Source organism: Coturnix japonica, chromosome 31 (genome assembly GCF_054131305.1).
Source record: "Coturnix japonica strain WE chromosome 31, WE-NBRP24, whole genome shotgun sequence".
In the NCBI taxonomy this organism is placed as follows: domain Eukaryota; kingdom Metazoa; phylum Chordata; class Aves; order Galliformes; family Phasianidae; genus Coturnix; species Coturnix japonica.
In genome coordinates, this window is record NC_140693.1 from 2,695,758 (window position 1) to 2,711,257 (window position 15,500).

Below are 15,500 nucleotides of genomic sequence, written 5' to 3' on the forward strand. Positions count from 1 at the left end.
TGTCTCTGCATACCACCAAGCGAGGACCTGCAGTGCCCAGGCGAGACAATGTGCCTGGCAGTGCAAAGCCAGCCCACGTGTGTGCAGATGGCAAGGAGCGTGTGGCACTGTGCACCGACAGCCCTTGCCTGCCCAGGACTGCGTGTGGAGGGCGTTCTCCACTGCAGCCCTGCCCAACAGTCAGTAGGGGTGTGCGGCCATGATGGCAGTAATGAACAAACTGCTGCTTCACAAAGATCTTGGCCCGATTAGAAATCTTTGAGTAGTGCTGTTACAGCAGACAGAATGTGATAAGCGCAAGTAGTCTCCTACACTTCACATCCTTGCTACTTCATTCTGGGTATTGTCACTGAGCAGCATCTAACACAAGTTCTGCCCTGGTCAGCTGGCTGCCTTAGCTTGAGCCCTGATGGCAACGCTGTGACGTGATGTTAGTATTGCTGTTTTCTCCTCGTCAGAATACTCTGCCTTTTGAAGGAAGCAGCTTCTTGGTTATTTTGTTTTGTTGTTGAATTTTATTGAATTAATTTACAATATCTATATTCCATATAGTTATAGATGTTTTGAATATGATCATCTGTGGTGCTGAGAATTTTTGTAGAAAAGGTATACTCAGTTCGGAAGGTGTAATAAGGATGTTAAAGAAAGAACCCCCTGTTGTGTTGACCAGTGATGATGCTCCCACCCCCTGACCAATGGTGGAGAGGAGCATGAAGAGAGAGGTGGTGCTGGGGGGATCTTGGGGCTGCTGGGCCTGTCATACTTTTTCCAGGCAGAGGTTTTACAGGTGTTGCCCCCATGCCGACCCTGTGGGGGGGGGCACTCCCACATCCTGAAGGATGGAGGAGAGGAGCGGGAGGGCAGAGTTGGTGCTGTGGGGGGCTGGGAGCTGTGGGGCCTGGTATGCTTTCCCCTGGCTGTAGTTTTCTGGGTGTCGGATGATGCCCTCAAACTGCCACCCTGTGGGGGCTGCTCCAACCTCCTGAAGGATGGTGAAGGAAAGTTGGTGACAGTTCCTGGGGGGGACAGGGGGCTGCTGGGCCAGTTGGCTTCCCCCAGGCAATGGTCGTCCGTCTGTTGGATGATGTCCCCAGGTCTATACTCTGCTGGGGTCGCTTCCATCCCCTGATGGATGGTGGAGGGGAGGGTGAGGGCAGAGATGGTGCTGGAGGCTGACAGGCCTCTCAAGCTTCCCTGAGGCAGTGGCTGCCTGCGGGTGACACTTTGAGGGAGCCACTGCCAACCCCTGAAGAATGGTGGTGGGGGACAGGAGGGTGGTGTTGATGCCAGGGTGCTGCTGTTTGGGTGCCAGCCGATGACTGCAAGCTTCCAAACCAGCTGGGTCCCTCCTGTCCCCTGAAAGAGGTGTTGATGCCCAAGGTGGATAGGGGCCACTGGGCATGATGTACTTCCCAGGGGCCACGGAGCCTGGGCTGGTGGGCTACGGGGGCTGCACTGGGGGCAGCTGAGCCCGACAGCCGTCAGGCCTGGCAGGGGCCGCTCTGGTGGTGCTCTGCGGCTGGTGGGCAGATTGTCACTGCACAGGCACCGGTTGTTTGTGCCACGTCTTTTCTGTCCGGCGCACTGAGGCGAGCAAGCTGTTTGTCCAAGCGTGAGGTGTTGCTGCGGGCAATATGCTGGACTGCAGCATCTTCAGCAAGGCGCCTGCAGGGAGAGAAACGTGCTGAGGGCACAGGAGAACCCCCTGCTCTCCTTCCTCACAGTGCATGATAGAGTCACTCTCAGCTCCGGGCCTGTCTCAGGCCCAGCAGTAAGAACATGCAGCAGGAATGGCGAGGCCAGTTAAATGTCTGACAGTGTCAATCTCAGACAGTGTTAGGCAACAACTAACTGGCTTCTCTATGCTGCTTTAACTAGAAATGCCTCCTTGCTCACAGGATCCCTATAGTAAAGAGAGGGGGCAGGATGGGGTTGGGGGTGAACAAGAACTCACTGGTTTATCTGCCTCCGTTGTCGGACAAGACGATAGCACGAAAACATTGCCATCAGCATGGTAACGAAGATAGCCACACCAAATCCCAGGCAGTACTTCTTGATAAAATTATTGTCTGCGGCATTTGCGTGTTCCTCACCATCCGCACCTGGAAAAACAATGTGGATCTGTTTCACCAGCTGCTGCTTTGAGTGACGTGGACAAGAACAACCACAGGAAGGATCCCGCTCCGGGCTGCTGTTGTGCCTGGTGGCTCAGGGGAAGCACAGCAAGCTCTGGAATGCAGGGTCTGTGCACAGGAGGTACTATGGAGGGTCCTGTTTCCTCTCCTTATCTGCTGAATGTGGTTCTGGTGGCCTAGTTCCAAAAAGGACAAAGTTCCTAAGTCCCTGGGAACTGGCTGCAGTGGGAGGGGAGCAACCTCTAACCACGGCCACGGAGCTCTATGAGCGGCCCTTACCTGGAGTGACAGTTGTTGTGTGCATGGCCTCTATTACTCTCAGGGGGACAGTCAGTGTGCGAACTCTGCTGTTCCAAAATGCAAGCCAGCGCATAGGTGCTCCACCTGTCTCTTTAGAAAGGAGGTAAGGGAGTGGGACTGTAAGTAACTGCTTCTCATCAGGAAGATGGTGCAGTTTCTCCACATGTATTTCTAGAAATTCGGTTTCACAAGCCTTTCAGGGAACAGACGGAAATACACCTACCACGTGCTTTGTCCTTCATGATTTTCATTAGCAGAGGGGGCAGTGTCTGCAGATATTTTCCTGTTTCCAGGGCCTCTTTCTGTTTCTCAGGACCTAAACAGAAAGCATTAAGATAACTTTCAGACAAACAAGATATTAAACTGAACGGTCTTTTCAGTGAAGTCAGTAACGACAACAGCCACCCCTGGGATGCCTGTGGGGTTCCAGCACAACTAAGGATTTAGCACGGCCTTCCCTGGAGGCACTTCTGCAACCAAAGAAAGAGAACTTTTCACCACACACTGCAGCTTACCTAAACGCATAACGGCATCACTGAATGGGACAAGGGCATTGTGCGAGGGCAGGGCACACACACACAGGTGTGCATTCTCACTCACACCTGCAGACGCGCCTGGCTGACATTAGGACTGTGAGCTGGCATCTCTCAAAGGAAGTAAAATCTCATGACATGGTATGCTGTAATTTCTCTCTTCCTTAGGGACCTGCAGTGACTGGAAGGGGCTCAGGTGATGACATGGCACTCAGACCTGGGTCAAAAGTTGCAAAGCTGCAGAGAAGCCAGGTGGGCAGTTGGCTGGCACTCAGCAGCTTTCCAGATACTCTCTCCAGGCCATGTAAAACAATCTTCAGAGAAGGCATAGAAGAACATTTGGCCCCTCAAGGTTATTTTAGTGGGGAGATCTCTGATGTACGGAGACAAAGTCAACGGGATGCTGGGAGCATGCAGCACCCAAGAAACAGTGACTACCCAAGCTTCTCATGGAGAAGAAATCACCAGGCAGTGAAAAGATGAACCCCTCCTGAACTTCCACAACCAAATATGAGCAAAGATCATGAGATGAAGACTGGTGACTTACGTCTGGCATCCACCCCAGGCTCAGGGACGCGACTTTGCTTTCGAAATGCACCAAAGGGGCCTGCAGGCACAAGAGTGATCAGACACAGGTGAGGAGAGCTTCCGCTGTGCACTGGGGTCTGCCTTGTTTTTTTTCCTGCAGTGACCTGTGAGGACTGGCTGCAGGTCAGGGAATGACATGGCCCAAACAGCAAAGGAATAGGAGCAAAGACTGGCAAGGGCCGCCTTCCCACTGAAATGTGACAATTCTCCAAGTAAAGAAATACTAATGACTGATCTGTGTACGACCTTCAAAGCACAAAGAGACTTGAAAGACCTTTGGAGAGCCTTACGTACCCAAATAAGCTATTATAGCACTAATTTTTCGACTTCCAAGGAAACAGACACTCACAACTTACCTCGGAGTTTCCCCTGAGGCACAAAAGCAGTCTCCTTCCAGTCATCTGAGGAAGGAGTACCAATGTCATCATCTAGAAGAAAGAACAGAAGAGGGTTGTTCCCATTGCATGCTGTGATCTTCCTCTCCCTTAGTGACAGGGAAGGGGCCAGGGAAGGGGACAGGTAACAGGATGGGAGACTCAGGCCTTGATCGCCAAAGCTATAGAGGGGCCAGGGTGACCTGGAGCCTAGCACTCGGCAGCTTTACAAATGCTCCCTCCTGGCCACATGCAGCACCCCTCCGGGACCGCGTGGAAGAGCATACAAAGAAAAGGTGCCTGAAACACACTGGGCTACAGCTGGGGGTCTCTGTTGGGAACCAGGATTTTTCTATGGGGAGCATCAGGCAGCTGGAGCAGAAATGCTCATGCTTTTCCCAGCACACACCTTCCACGTTCTCCCCTGGGACACCCCCAGGATGAAGAGCATGCTCCACCCAGCCAGCGGCAGAGCCGTGGGAGCACAGGGCTTCCTCATGCCCTTGCCCAGCTCCTGTGGTGCTGCCTGTCCCCCTTTTCCAATACCCCCCCGCCCCCATCGAAGGCAGCCTTAGGGCTATAAGGCACAGAGCCACTGGAACCAGAACCTGGGCTTCTCACTCTCATTTCCGCTTATTTTTTACCCCATCTCTGCCCACCCACCTGCTCCTGCTGCTCGCCCTGGAGCAGCACAAGTCTCCTGACAATACATGGCTATCAGTAGGAGGACGGCAAGGCAGGTGGAAGCTGTGGCCCCCAGTACTCGTGCCATGCTGCTACCACCACTGCTACAGCCACAACGAGTGCTGCTATTGGGGCACAGAACACCTAGAGCACGCAGCTGGGCATTGTGATCTTGTGGCACAAGGCAGCAATGTGGCAGGGCATAGTGACCTCACATCCCCAGGCTGCTGGCTGGGCCTCCCCACGGGCTGCTCCTCCTGTGCAGCAGGGCTGCATAGAGTGGGTGCTTGTGGCACCCCTTAGTGGGTGAGTGCCAGGCTGCTGGGGAAGAATTACTGGGAGCGTGTCCCACTGGGTAGATCTGTTCCACCGCAAGGACCAGGCTCCCCCTGGGCTTGTTATGGACGCTGAGGATTCCCAGTCATCTAGAGCAGCAGGAGACCATGGCAGATATTTTCACATTTACATTGTGGAAATATATTATTGTGGAATGGTTTGGGTGGGAAGGGACATTAAAGACCCAGAGACTCTGTCAAAGGATAAAGAAAATTGCTCCAGTGTTGTTTTTACTGCTTTGTGCAAATCAAAAGATTGCATTTTGTCTTTTAATGGCCAAAAAAGCCATTTCTTCAGGGACACTGTATTTGTTGTCACAGACTCTAACAAAAATGCAAACTGAGCTTTATCTGTAGCATCAATACTTTAGTATTTCGTATCTTGTATTTGACAGTTCCCTCCCAGCCAGTTGCCCGTGCCTTTCTCTCAGCCCATGAGAGCACCACTTACTGCCTCTGGGAACTTGGAAACTGGCAGCATGATGGCCAGCACACACACAAGGTGCTCGTGACGCAGCTCCAGACGGCTCTCCTGAGGCCCAGCTTCATTTCACGGCCACTCACGCTCTGCTGCTGGACATTCTGCAACGGAAAAGCCACCGGATGCAAATCCCATCCCTCACAGATGGTATCAGACCCCTGCTCTCATGGCAGTCACCACTGCCCGGCATTGGACAGCGCTTCCACTGCCCTTGCTCCTGCCACAAGACACCAACGTCTGCTTCTAGTTCGGCTCCACCATGGGATCCTGTTTGCAACAGAAAAACACACGGAGGCTGCCAGCCACTGCAACACGTGCTGTGAAACCCCTGGCACTGCTGAGTCCCATGAGCAGAGGAGAGAAGCGTCTGCCTGCCATGGACGGGCTGCGGCGGGATTGAATCCTGCCTTCCAATCGGGACACCCCCAGGGAGAGCCTCCCTGGAGACCCAAAGACTTACGGCAGCGCCAACACAGCAGGCAGAAACGCGACGTGCTCCTGACTGCCCGCACTGTTCAAAGCTCCCTGACTTGCGGAATCAAACTCTATAATCCAGAGATGGGTTATAAAGCAGGTATGTTTTATGCCAGCGCTGGGTGCAAGGGGGATAGCTCCTCCAAACTTGCACACCAACTTGTAAAACCGTGATACAGATATAGGTACACCTCATGCATAGTCAATGATTTCCCGTAATTCTAACATGCATCCCTTAATTCTAATACACATTCTTTATCATGCAGACCCCCTCTTGTTATCGCCCATCTTGTCAGGGAGATGCAAATATCAAAAGAGGAGTTGCAACACCTAATCCCCTTCTCGCCAGGTGTCTCAGGGAGTTCTCACTCCTTAATCTTCATCCTTCCTGCTCTTCCAGACCCACTGTCTCCATTCCTTGTTATTCTAACTAAATCATTTTCTGTAAACTACCTTTAACTATCCCCCTTTTAGCCCCCCTTTATTCTGAATTCCAGCAGAGCATCTGTTTTCTGCTTCCCTGTTCATCCCTCCCTCTCCCTCTCCCTCCCTCCGCCCTATGACGGCAGCCCTTCAAAGCAACCAACACAACCACTCCAAACCGCAGCCCGGACTCGTCCCGCTCACTGCAATCCAGACCCACTCCATCCGTACAAACCTTCATCCACGCCGTTTCTTAACCGGGCCTCGGCGCCACCCGGATCTTACAGCCAGCGAGCGGCCAGCAAACGAACGGACGTCTTCCTCTTGGTGCCGCACAGCCCAGCACGGCCGGAGCCGCACCACACGATCCGGGCCGGGGCCGGCTCAGGCTCTGCCTCCAGGCTTTTGGGGCCGGCCGGGTGACTCCGCAGCACAGCGAGACCGTGGAGCCGCCCGGGAGCCGCCTCTGGGTGCCGGCAGCACCGCGAGCTCCTCCCCCGACAGCCCCTCCGTGCCCCCGCACCCAGGCCCGACCCCGTTCGCAGCACAGAGCCCGCTCCTCCCGGCCCCGCTCATGGCCGCCATGGCCCGGAAGTGCTCTCCGCCGCCTGCAGGAAGCACTTCCTGTCACTGTCACGTGGCTCAGGCCGGGCTGGGGCCTGTTGGGGGGGGGGGCAGCTGCCAGATCTTCTGCCAGTAAACACTTCTGAGCACCCTCTTCTGGAGGTGAACAGCTCTGGAGGAAGGTGCTTTCAAATGTCCACAAAGTGATGTTGATTGTCACTCAGTAGCACCCATCACTTGCCTCCTCCATAAATCAGTTACAGTCTTGTTGGTGAACCTGAAGACAAAAGGTCAGCGCGCTGGGACAAACAGCCACACACCAGTATCACAGAGTCACAGAATGACCCAGGTTGGAAGGGACCTCATGGATCATGAAGAACAAACCCCCCTGCCTGGCAGGGCCACCAAACATACACCTTTACTAGATCAGGTTGCCCAGGGCCCTGTCCAACCTGGCCCTGAACACCCCCAAGGACGGGGCATCCACAACCTCCCTGGGCAGCCCGTTCCAGGGCCTAACCACTCTGCTAGTAAACAACTTTCCCCCTAACATCCAACCTAAATCTTCCCTCTTTCAACTTAAATCAGTTTCCCCTTGTCCTGCTATTACCAGCCCCCTCCTCATCCTATGTGGAACACCAGTGCCAGCAGTGCGGCCGCCATTTTAGAACCCTCTCCACGTCACCTTGGTCACCGCTGCCGCGCGCAACGCACTCGCCTCTGACAGCTGTGGCAGTTAGCAGCCATGTCGGCAGCTAAGAGGGCTAGGGTAGAAGTTTTCCCTGTTTCAGGCGGGAGGATGGAGCTGGGGGCCCTAGGAGTGAGAAGGAGGAGGGGGCCCGCCATGACCACCAGGCAGAGGATGGGTAAGAGAGCCATATTCCATCATGCCTGGACCAGCCCCGTGACCACCACCCATGTGGAGCCTATGGAGGTGGATCCACCTCCAGATGAGCGAATGGAGGTGGATCCACTTGCAGAGGAGCCCATGGAGGTGGATCCACCTGCAGAGGAGCCCATGGAGGTGGATCCGCCCGCGGCATAGCTGGCCTGGCACCACACCACCGTGCCAGGCCCCGCACTGGCATGGTCACAGCTCCACCGTGGCTGGTCCAGGCGCTGAGCTCCTTACCCGCTGCACGGCCCCCGCCCCCTGCATTAGCTGGGTGGCATTTTTGTAACATCTGTTCCTCATTTGGGCCTATTCTGCAGCCACATTCTGTGGGCCCCCAGTCCCATCTTTACCCTGTTTGTTCCAGTCCCTGTTTCTATAGTTGGTTTTTGGGTTTAGTTTAGTTTTAGAGTTAGGTGTAGGTTGTTGTTAGTGTTTTTGAGTTAGGCATAGGTTATTGTTTGTGTTTTTGAGTTAGGCATTGCTTATTGTTCATTTTTTAGTGTTAGGAGTAGGTTAGGAGTAGGTTTAGTGTTAGTAGTTGGTGTTTTCCTGTTAGGAGTTTGTTCCTCTTCATTCTTTAGTGTTAGGAGTAGATTGTTGTTCCCATAGTAGAGTTAGGCATAGGTTACTGTTGGTACTGTAGGGTTAGGCGTGGGTTCCTACCAGCAGCTGGCAGCAAACAGCGCTCGCTCGGTAAGCACACGTCTGCTTTCTCCCCCGGAGCCGTGAGTGCGACTGCCATGAGAGCGGAGGTCTGATGCCATCTGCGAGTGATGGGATTTGCATCCGGTGGCTTTTCCGTTGCAGAATGTCCAGCAGCAGAGCGTGAGTGGCCGTGAAATGAAGCTGGGTCTCAGGAGAGCCGTCTGGAGCTGCGTCACGAGCTTCCTGCATGGCCAGCGCAAGGTAGGTGTGCCTTACTGTAAGCGTGCGCTGAAGCAGTGTTGGTTAAGCACGGCTCACTCCTCTGTCTGCAACAGATGGGCTTTCTGCGCGCTTTATTGCTGTGGCCGGCGTTGAACAGCACAGCAGCAGCGAGGCCTCGAACATGTCCACAACCAGGTACGTGAATGTGAGTAAATTTAGCTGTGTGAATGATGTTATTGTTCATATTAGTAAGGCAGTATTCACATTTGTCACGGTTTGAACTAAAAATCCACCTGCGTCCGTGACAGGGGGCCGTAGGCCGTAGTTGAGAACAAAACTCTATACCTTAACCTACTATTTATTAATTTTGAGAAAATGGCAAAACTGCCAGAAAAAGGAAAACGTGTCAGCGGTAGAGGGAAAAGGCAGCGCTAGTAGGGCGTCCCCCACATCAAGGTGCACTCATCTTTTCCCAGCCACCACAGCAGATTTCCTTTTGACTTATACTTCTTTCCATGTGTGCTCTACACATGCATGGCCAGTGCAGGATATAGAGTCCAGATGGAAAACTTGCTTACATAATGCCTAATTAAGGTATATAGAGAAAAAAGTGTTTCCTTAACATTAATCCACTCTATCTTAAGTCCTATACCTAATTGAACTATTCTGTACCTAATTGAAATATTTTCTGAGACTCTACCTATATATCTACAGGAAAATCATTGGCTGCACTCCCCCAACATCAAATTCTCTTGTGGTACACATTGGACATTCCCATTTTTGTCCATCACCCACCACGTGCACCCAGGTCCCTGGGCAAAGACAGTACCCCAGAGAGGTTTGCCCTTTCCAGACGCTGGAAGGACCCAAACCGTCTTTCCCAACACGCTCTTTATGTGTACTACAGGAACCTTATCTCCCTCCACGGTACGTAGGGAGCTGGATTGGTTAGGACCATTGCGATTACTAGATCCTCGAGTGTTGACCAACCAGGTGGCTTCTGCTAAATGGTTCTCCCAATTTTTATACGTTCCACCACCCATTGCTTTCAACATAGTTTTCAACAACCCATTGAATCGTTCAATCTTACCAGAAGCTGGTGCATGATAGGGAATATGGTAAATCCACTCAATGCCATGATTTTTGGCCCAAGTGGTTACAAGGGAATTTTTAAAATGGGTCCCATTATCTGATTCAATTCTTTCTGGAGTGCCATGCCGCCACAGGATTTGCTTTTCCAACCCTAATATGGTGTTTCGGGCGGTAGCATGGGGTACTGCGTATGTTTCGAGCCACCCAGTGGTTGCCTCCACCATGGTGAGTACATAACGCTTACCATTGCGAGATCGTGGCAAGGTGATATAATCAACCTGCCATGCCTCTCCATATTTATACTTTTGCCATCGCCCTTCCCCCCAAAGAGGTTTCATCCTCTTGGCTTGTTTAATTATGGCGCATGTTTCACAATCATGAATAACCTGAGCAATAGCGTCCATAGTTAAGTCCACCCCTCGGTCTCTGGCCCACTTATATGTTGCATCCCTTCCTTGATGACCTGAAGTCTCATGGGCCCACCGAGCTAGGAATAATTCACCCTTGTTCTGCCAGTCCAAGTCTATTTGAGCCACCTCAATTTTGGCAGCTCGATCAACCTGATGGTTATTTTTATGTTCTTCAGTAGCCTTACTTTTAGGCACATGAGCATCTACATGGCGCACCTTTACAACAATGTTCCTTATTCGGGCAGCAATGTCTTTCCACAGTTCAGCAGCCCAAACAGGTTTACCCTTTCGTTGCCAATTATCATCTTCCCACTGTTGCAACCACCCCCATAAGGCATTTGCCACCATCCATGAATCAGTATAAAGATGAAGCATTGGCCACCTCTCCCGTTCAGCCACATCTAAAGCCAGCTGAACAGCCTTTACCTCTGCAAATTGACTTGATTCTCCTTTACCTTCAGTGGCCTCTGCAACTTGTCGTGTGGGGCTCCATACAGCAGCTTTCCATCTGCGATGCTTCCCTACAATACGACATGATCCGTCTGTGAATAGGGCAAATTTCTTTTCGTTTTCTGGTAGCTCATTGTATGGTGGTGCCTCTTTAGCACGTGATACCTCTTCTGTAGGTGGTGTTTCAATTTTTTTACTCTCAGGCCAGTCCATGATCACTTCTAGAATTCCAGGACGGCTGAGTTTTCCCATTCGAGCTCGTTGAGTAATTAATGAAATCCACTTACTCCAAGTGGCATCAGTAGCATGATGGGTGGAGGGAACCTGTCCTTTAAACATCCAGTTTATTACTGGCAAGCGAGGTGCTAGAAGAAGCTGAACCTCTGTCCCAACTACTTCAGAAGCAGCCCGAACCCCCTCATACACGGCTAAGATCTCCTTCTCAGTCGGAGTGTAGCGCTCCTCAGACCCTTTATATGCTCGACTCCAAAATCCTAGGGGTCGGCCTCGGGTCTCTCCTGAGGCTCTTTGCCACAAACTCCAGGTGGGACCTTTCTCTCCAGCAGCAGTGTAGAGGATGTTCTTCACATCCTGTCCCGTCCGTACTGGCCCCAAGGCCACGGCACGGGCTATTTCTTGTTTTATCTGCTCAAAAGCCTGCTGCTGCTCAGGACCCCATGAGAAATTATTCTTCTTCCGTGTTACCTGATAGAGAGGGCTCACTATGTGGCTGTAGTTTGGGACATGCATTCTCCAAAAGCCCACTACTCCCAGAAAAGATTGGGTCTCTGTTTTATTTGTGGGCGGAGACATAGCAGTGATTTTGTCAATCACATCTGCTGGGATGTGACGACGTCCATCTTGCCATTTTATGCCTAAGAACTGGATTTCCTGGGCAGGCCCCTTCACCTTGCTGCGCTTAATGGCAAAACCAGCTTTCAAAAGAATTTGGATTATCTGTTTCCCTTTCTTGGAAACCTCTGCTGCTGTATGGCCCCACACCACAATGTCATCAATATACTGCAAGTGCTCAGGAGCATTACCCTGTTCCAAAACAGCTTGGATCAATCCATGGCAAATTGTTGGGCTGTGCTTCCACCCCTGGGGTAAACGGTTCCAGGTATACTGAATACCTCTCCAGGTAAAAGCAAACTGTGGCCTACATTTTGCAGCCAATGGGATGGAAAAGAAGGCATTAGCAATGTCAATGGTGGCATACCACCTAGCTTCTTTTGACTCCAGTTCATACTGGAGTTCTAGCATGTCTGGTACAGCAGCACTTAATGGAGGTGTAACTTCATTCAGGCCACGGTAATCTACCGTCAGCCTCCATTCCCCACTGGTTTTACGCACTGGCCATATGGGGCTGTTAAAAGGCGAGTGCGTTTTGCTAATCACTCCCTGATTTTCTAATTGGCGAATTAGCTTGTGAATGGGGAGCAATGAGTCCCTATTGGTGCGGTACTGCCGTCTGTGAACCACTTTGGTGGCAATTGGTACCTCTTGGTCTTTTACCTGGAGCAACCCCACAGCAGAAGGATCATCTGACAGCCCAGGTAAAGTTGACAGCTGCTTAACACCATTTGTGTTTAGCGCAGCTATCCCAAAGGCCCATCGATACCCCTTGGGATCCTTGAAATATCCCATCCTAAGGTAATCGATTCCCAGTATACATGGAGCCTCTGGACCAGTCACAATAGGGTGCCTTCGCCAGTTTTTACCAGTGAGGCTTATTTCGGCCTCCAACATTGTCAATTCTTGGGAACCCCCAGTCACTCCATGGATATATATTGGTTGTGTCCCTTGGTGACTTGAGGGCATTAGGGTGCATTGTGCACCAGTGTCCACCAAGGCTTTATATTTCTGTGGTTGAGATGTGCCAGGCCACTTAATCCACACAGTCCAGTATACTCTGTTGTCCCTTCCCCCCCCCTGGCTGGGGGCAGGGCCCCTCTATTGTTTACCTCGTTGACTTGCAGCAACTGGAACTCTCCCCTTGTTGGAAGAGTTCACCTTGGTAGTTGTTTCACCTTGTAATTCTTTCACTCGTGCCTGAAGTGCAGAAGTGGATGAATTACACCACTTCTTCATGTCCTCCCCATGACTACAGAGGAAAAGCAACAAGGCAAGACGTGTAGTCTCATTGTTGATTCGAGGTGACTTATCATCGTCATTTGCTTGAATACGAGGACGTCTCTTTTTAATGGTTGAGATTTTCGATGATACAGGTCGAGAGGAACTCATGTTGTTTAGCTTCCTCAATAGGCGATTGTGGAAATCCTGGTTTCCATCATCTTGTACCACCGTGGATTCATCTACATCAGGCACATTAGCCAATTTGTCAATAATATCATTTTGTGTTCCCTCCACTTCGTTTAACCTTTCCACAATTTTGACAATGGCTGAAGTATACAGATTAACTTCTGTGGCGCTTATAAATAATTCAAGTTCCTGAAGTCTGCCAATTAGTTCATTCACAAAGGGTTTCCTGTCCCCTTTGCCATATACTAATGCAAGTGCACTGGCATGCTTTTCTGGAGCTGCTTTTGTAAAGTCACGCCACATTTGTCGTGGAACGCGGACTGCTTCGGGATCATGTAATTGGTCTGGATCATTACGATTGAACTCGCGGCTGTATAGCATTTCCACCAGAGCATTTTCTCTCAAAAACTGGATACCTTTCTCAATATCAGTCCATTTCTTTCTCTCAGGCTCCAAGTCCCGTTTAAAGGGGAATCTATCTCTTACTGCTATCAACATCCGCTTCCAGAGGGTGTAGGACCGATTTTGGCATGTGCCAATACCTCTGTCCACACGTGGGTCCCTGGAAATGCTACCCAGTTGGCGAGCTTCACTGCCATCGAGCCATGCACTGTTGGCACCATTGTCCCAGCAGCGAAGTAACCAAGTGACCATATTTTCTTTTGGCTGACGTGTGTAATCCTTTCTTAGATCTCGAATTTCACTCAGTTTAAAAGATCGATCAATAATGGTCGTAATACTTTGCTCACCTTTTGCTCTATCAAGAGTCCCAGGTGTTGATGGTGGCAACTGTGTTGATGAGGCTGCCCCATCTACAAGTTTGGACTTGAGAAATTCTCGTAAAGAAAAAGTAGCTTTTGGCTCCTCTTCTGACTCTGACCCTGACCCTGATGCTTGTGTTATTTCCTCCAGGTAACCCTCCTTCCTTTTCCTCTCTCCTAACTTTCTCTGCTCCTCTAACTTCTTCTGCTCCTCTATCATCTTCTGCTCCTCTATCATCTTCTGCTCCTCTATCATCTTCTTATACCCCTCTAACATCCTCTGCTCCTCCAACTTCTTCTGGTCTTCTGACTCCCCCTGCTCCCCTGAGTCTCCTGAGTCCTGCTCTCCTAACTCCCTCCGCTCTTCTAACTCCTTCTGCATTTTCTCTAACTGAGTTGAAACTTGTTTTGTCTTTCGCCCTCTTACAGGGGCAACCAACATTGTATCTGGTGTCCCAGATGGTTGGTCCAATTGGACTACCTGTGCCCCCGGTGGCTGGTCAGATTGGACTACATATGCCCCCAATGGCTGGCCAAATTGGACTACATGTGCCCCTGGTAGTTGGTTAAATACATTCAACTCACCCTGGAGGGCACATAGCTGGTCTCGGAGAGCGTTCCGCTCAAACTGGACAGCACCAAGCTCAGTCTGGAGGCTGTTGTAGTTGGACTGGAGAGTGTTGTACCCGAACCGGAGGACATTATGCTCGGCCTGGAGGGCAGTGTGCTCAGTCTGGAGAGTGTTGAGCTTGGTCTGGAGGGCATTGTGCTCGGTCTGAAGAGCGTTATGCTCGGACTGGAGGGCATTATGCACAGACTGAAGAGTGTTGTGCTCGGACTGGAGGGTGTCATAGTTGGATTGGAAGGCATCATGCTTGGCCTGGAGGGTGCCGCACTCAGACTGGACGGCGTCATACTTGGACTGGAGAGTGTTGTGCTCGGTCTGGAGGGCATTGTGCTCGGTCCGGAGGGCATCGCGCTCAGTCTGGAGAGTGTTGTACTCGGACCGGAGGGCGCTGTGCTCGGACTGGAGAGTGTCGTGCTCGGACCGGAGGGCGCTGTGCTCGGACCGGAGAGTGTCGTGCTCGGACTGGAGGGCATCGCGCTCAGTCTGGAGAGTGTCATGCTCGGACTGGAGGGCGCCGTGCTCGGACTGGAGAGTGTCGTGCTCGGACTGGAGGGCGCCGTGCTCGGACTGGAGAGTGTCGTGCTCGGACCGGAGGGCGCTGTGCTCGGACTGGAGAGTGTTGAGTTGGGATTGCAGGGAGCTTTTCTCATCCCAAAGTTTTTCTGCGTCAGCTCTAAGATTCTCTTTCTCGTACCAGATTGAGTCTCGTTGGTACAGGAGATCTTTTCTCTCAGCTTCAAAAACTTTTTCTCTCTCTACCTTCTCATCCCAAAGTTTTTCTGCGTCAGCTCTAAGACTCTCTTTCTCATACCAGATTGAGTCTCGTTGGTACAGGAGATCTTTTCTCTCAGCTTCAAAAGCTTTTTCTCTCTCTACCTTCTCAGTCCAAAGTTTTTCTGCCTCAGCTCTAAGACTCTCTTTCTCGGCCCTGAGACTCTCTCTCTCAGCTTCAAAAACTTCCCTCTCAGGAATGGTATTGACTAAGGCCCGATAAGCATTAGCTAGGCCCAAAATCATTTGTGCCTCCTGAGATCTGCCTGAGCCACAACATTCCTGCCTCAAATATGCAATCAAACTCTCAGGATTCTTCAAGTGTTCAGGAGTGAAGCTCCATAACACTGAAAATGTCTGTCCTTTGAGAATCTCTTCAATTCCCTGCCACTCAGTATTCTCTGGTTCTAGGGAAGACTTCCTCCGGATGTTATAAATCCAGATACTGAGTGAGATTATTACAATAATCAACA

General features: G+C 51.3%; 1 protein-coding gene across 1 annotated transcript; it reads right to left on the reverse strand.

Moving 5' to 3' along the window:
- Positions 1-495: 495 nt before the first annotated feature.
- On the reverse strand, positions 496-2,842 carry LOC146755618 (uncharacterized). Its single transcript, XM_085525311.1, has 4 exons — positions 2,659-2,842; positions 2,415-2,525; positions 1,955-2,102; positions 496-1,665 (listed from the first exon to the last, which is right to left on the reverse strand). The coding sequence occupies exons 1-4, from the start codon at positions 2,684-2,686 to the stop codon at positions 1,482-1,484; spliced, it is 471 nt and encodes a 156-aa protein (XP_085381437.1). The 5' UTR covers positions 2,687-2,842; the 3' UTR covers positions 496-1,481.
- Between the last annotated feature and the right edge of the window lie 12,658 nt (positions 2,843-15,500).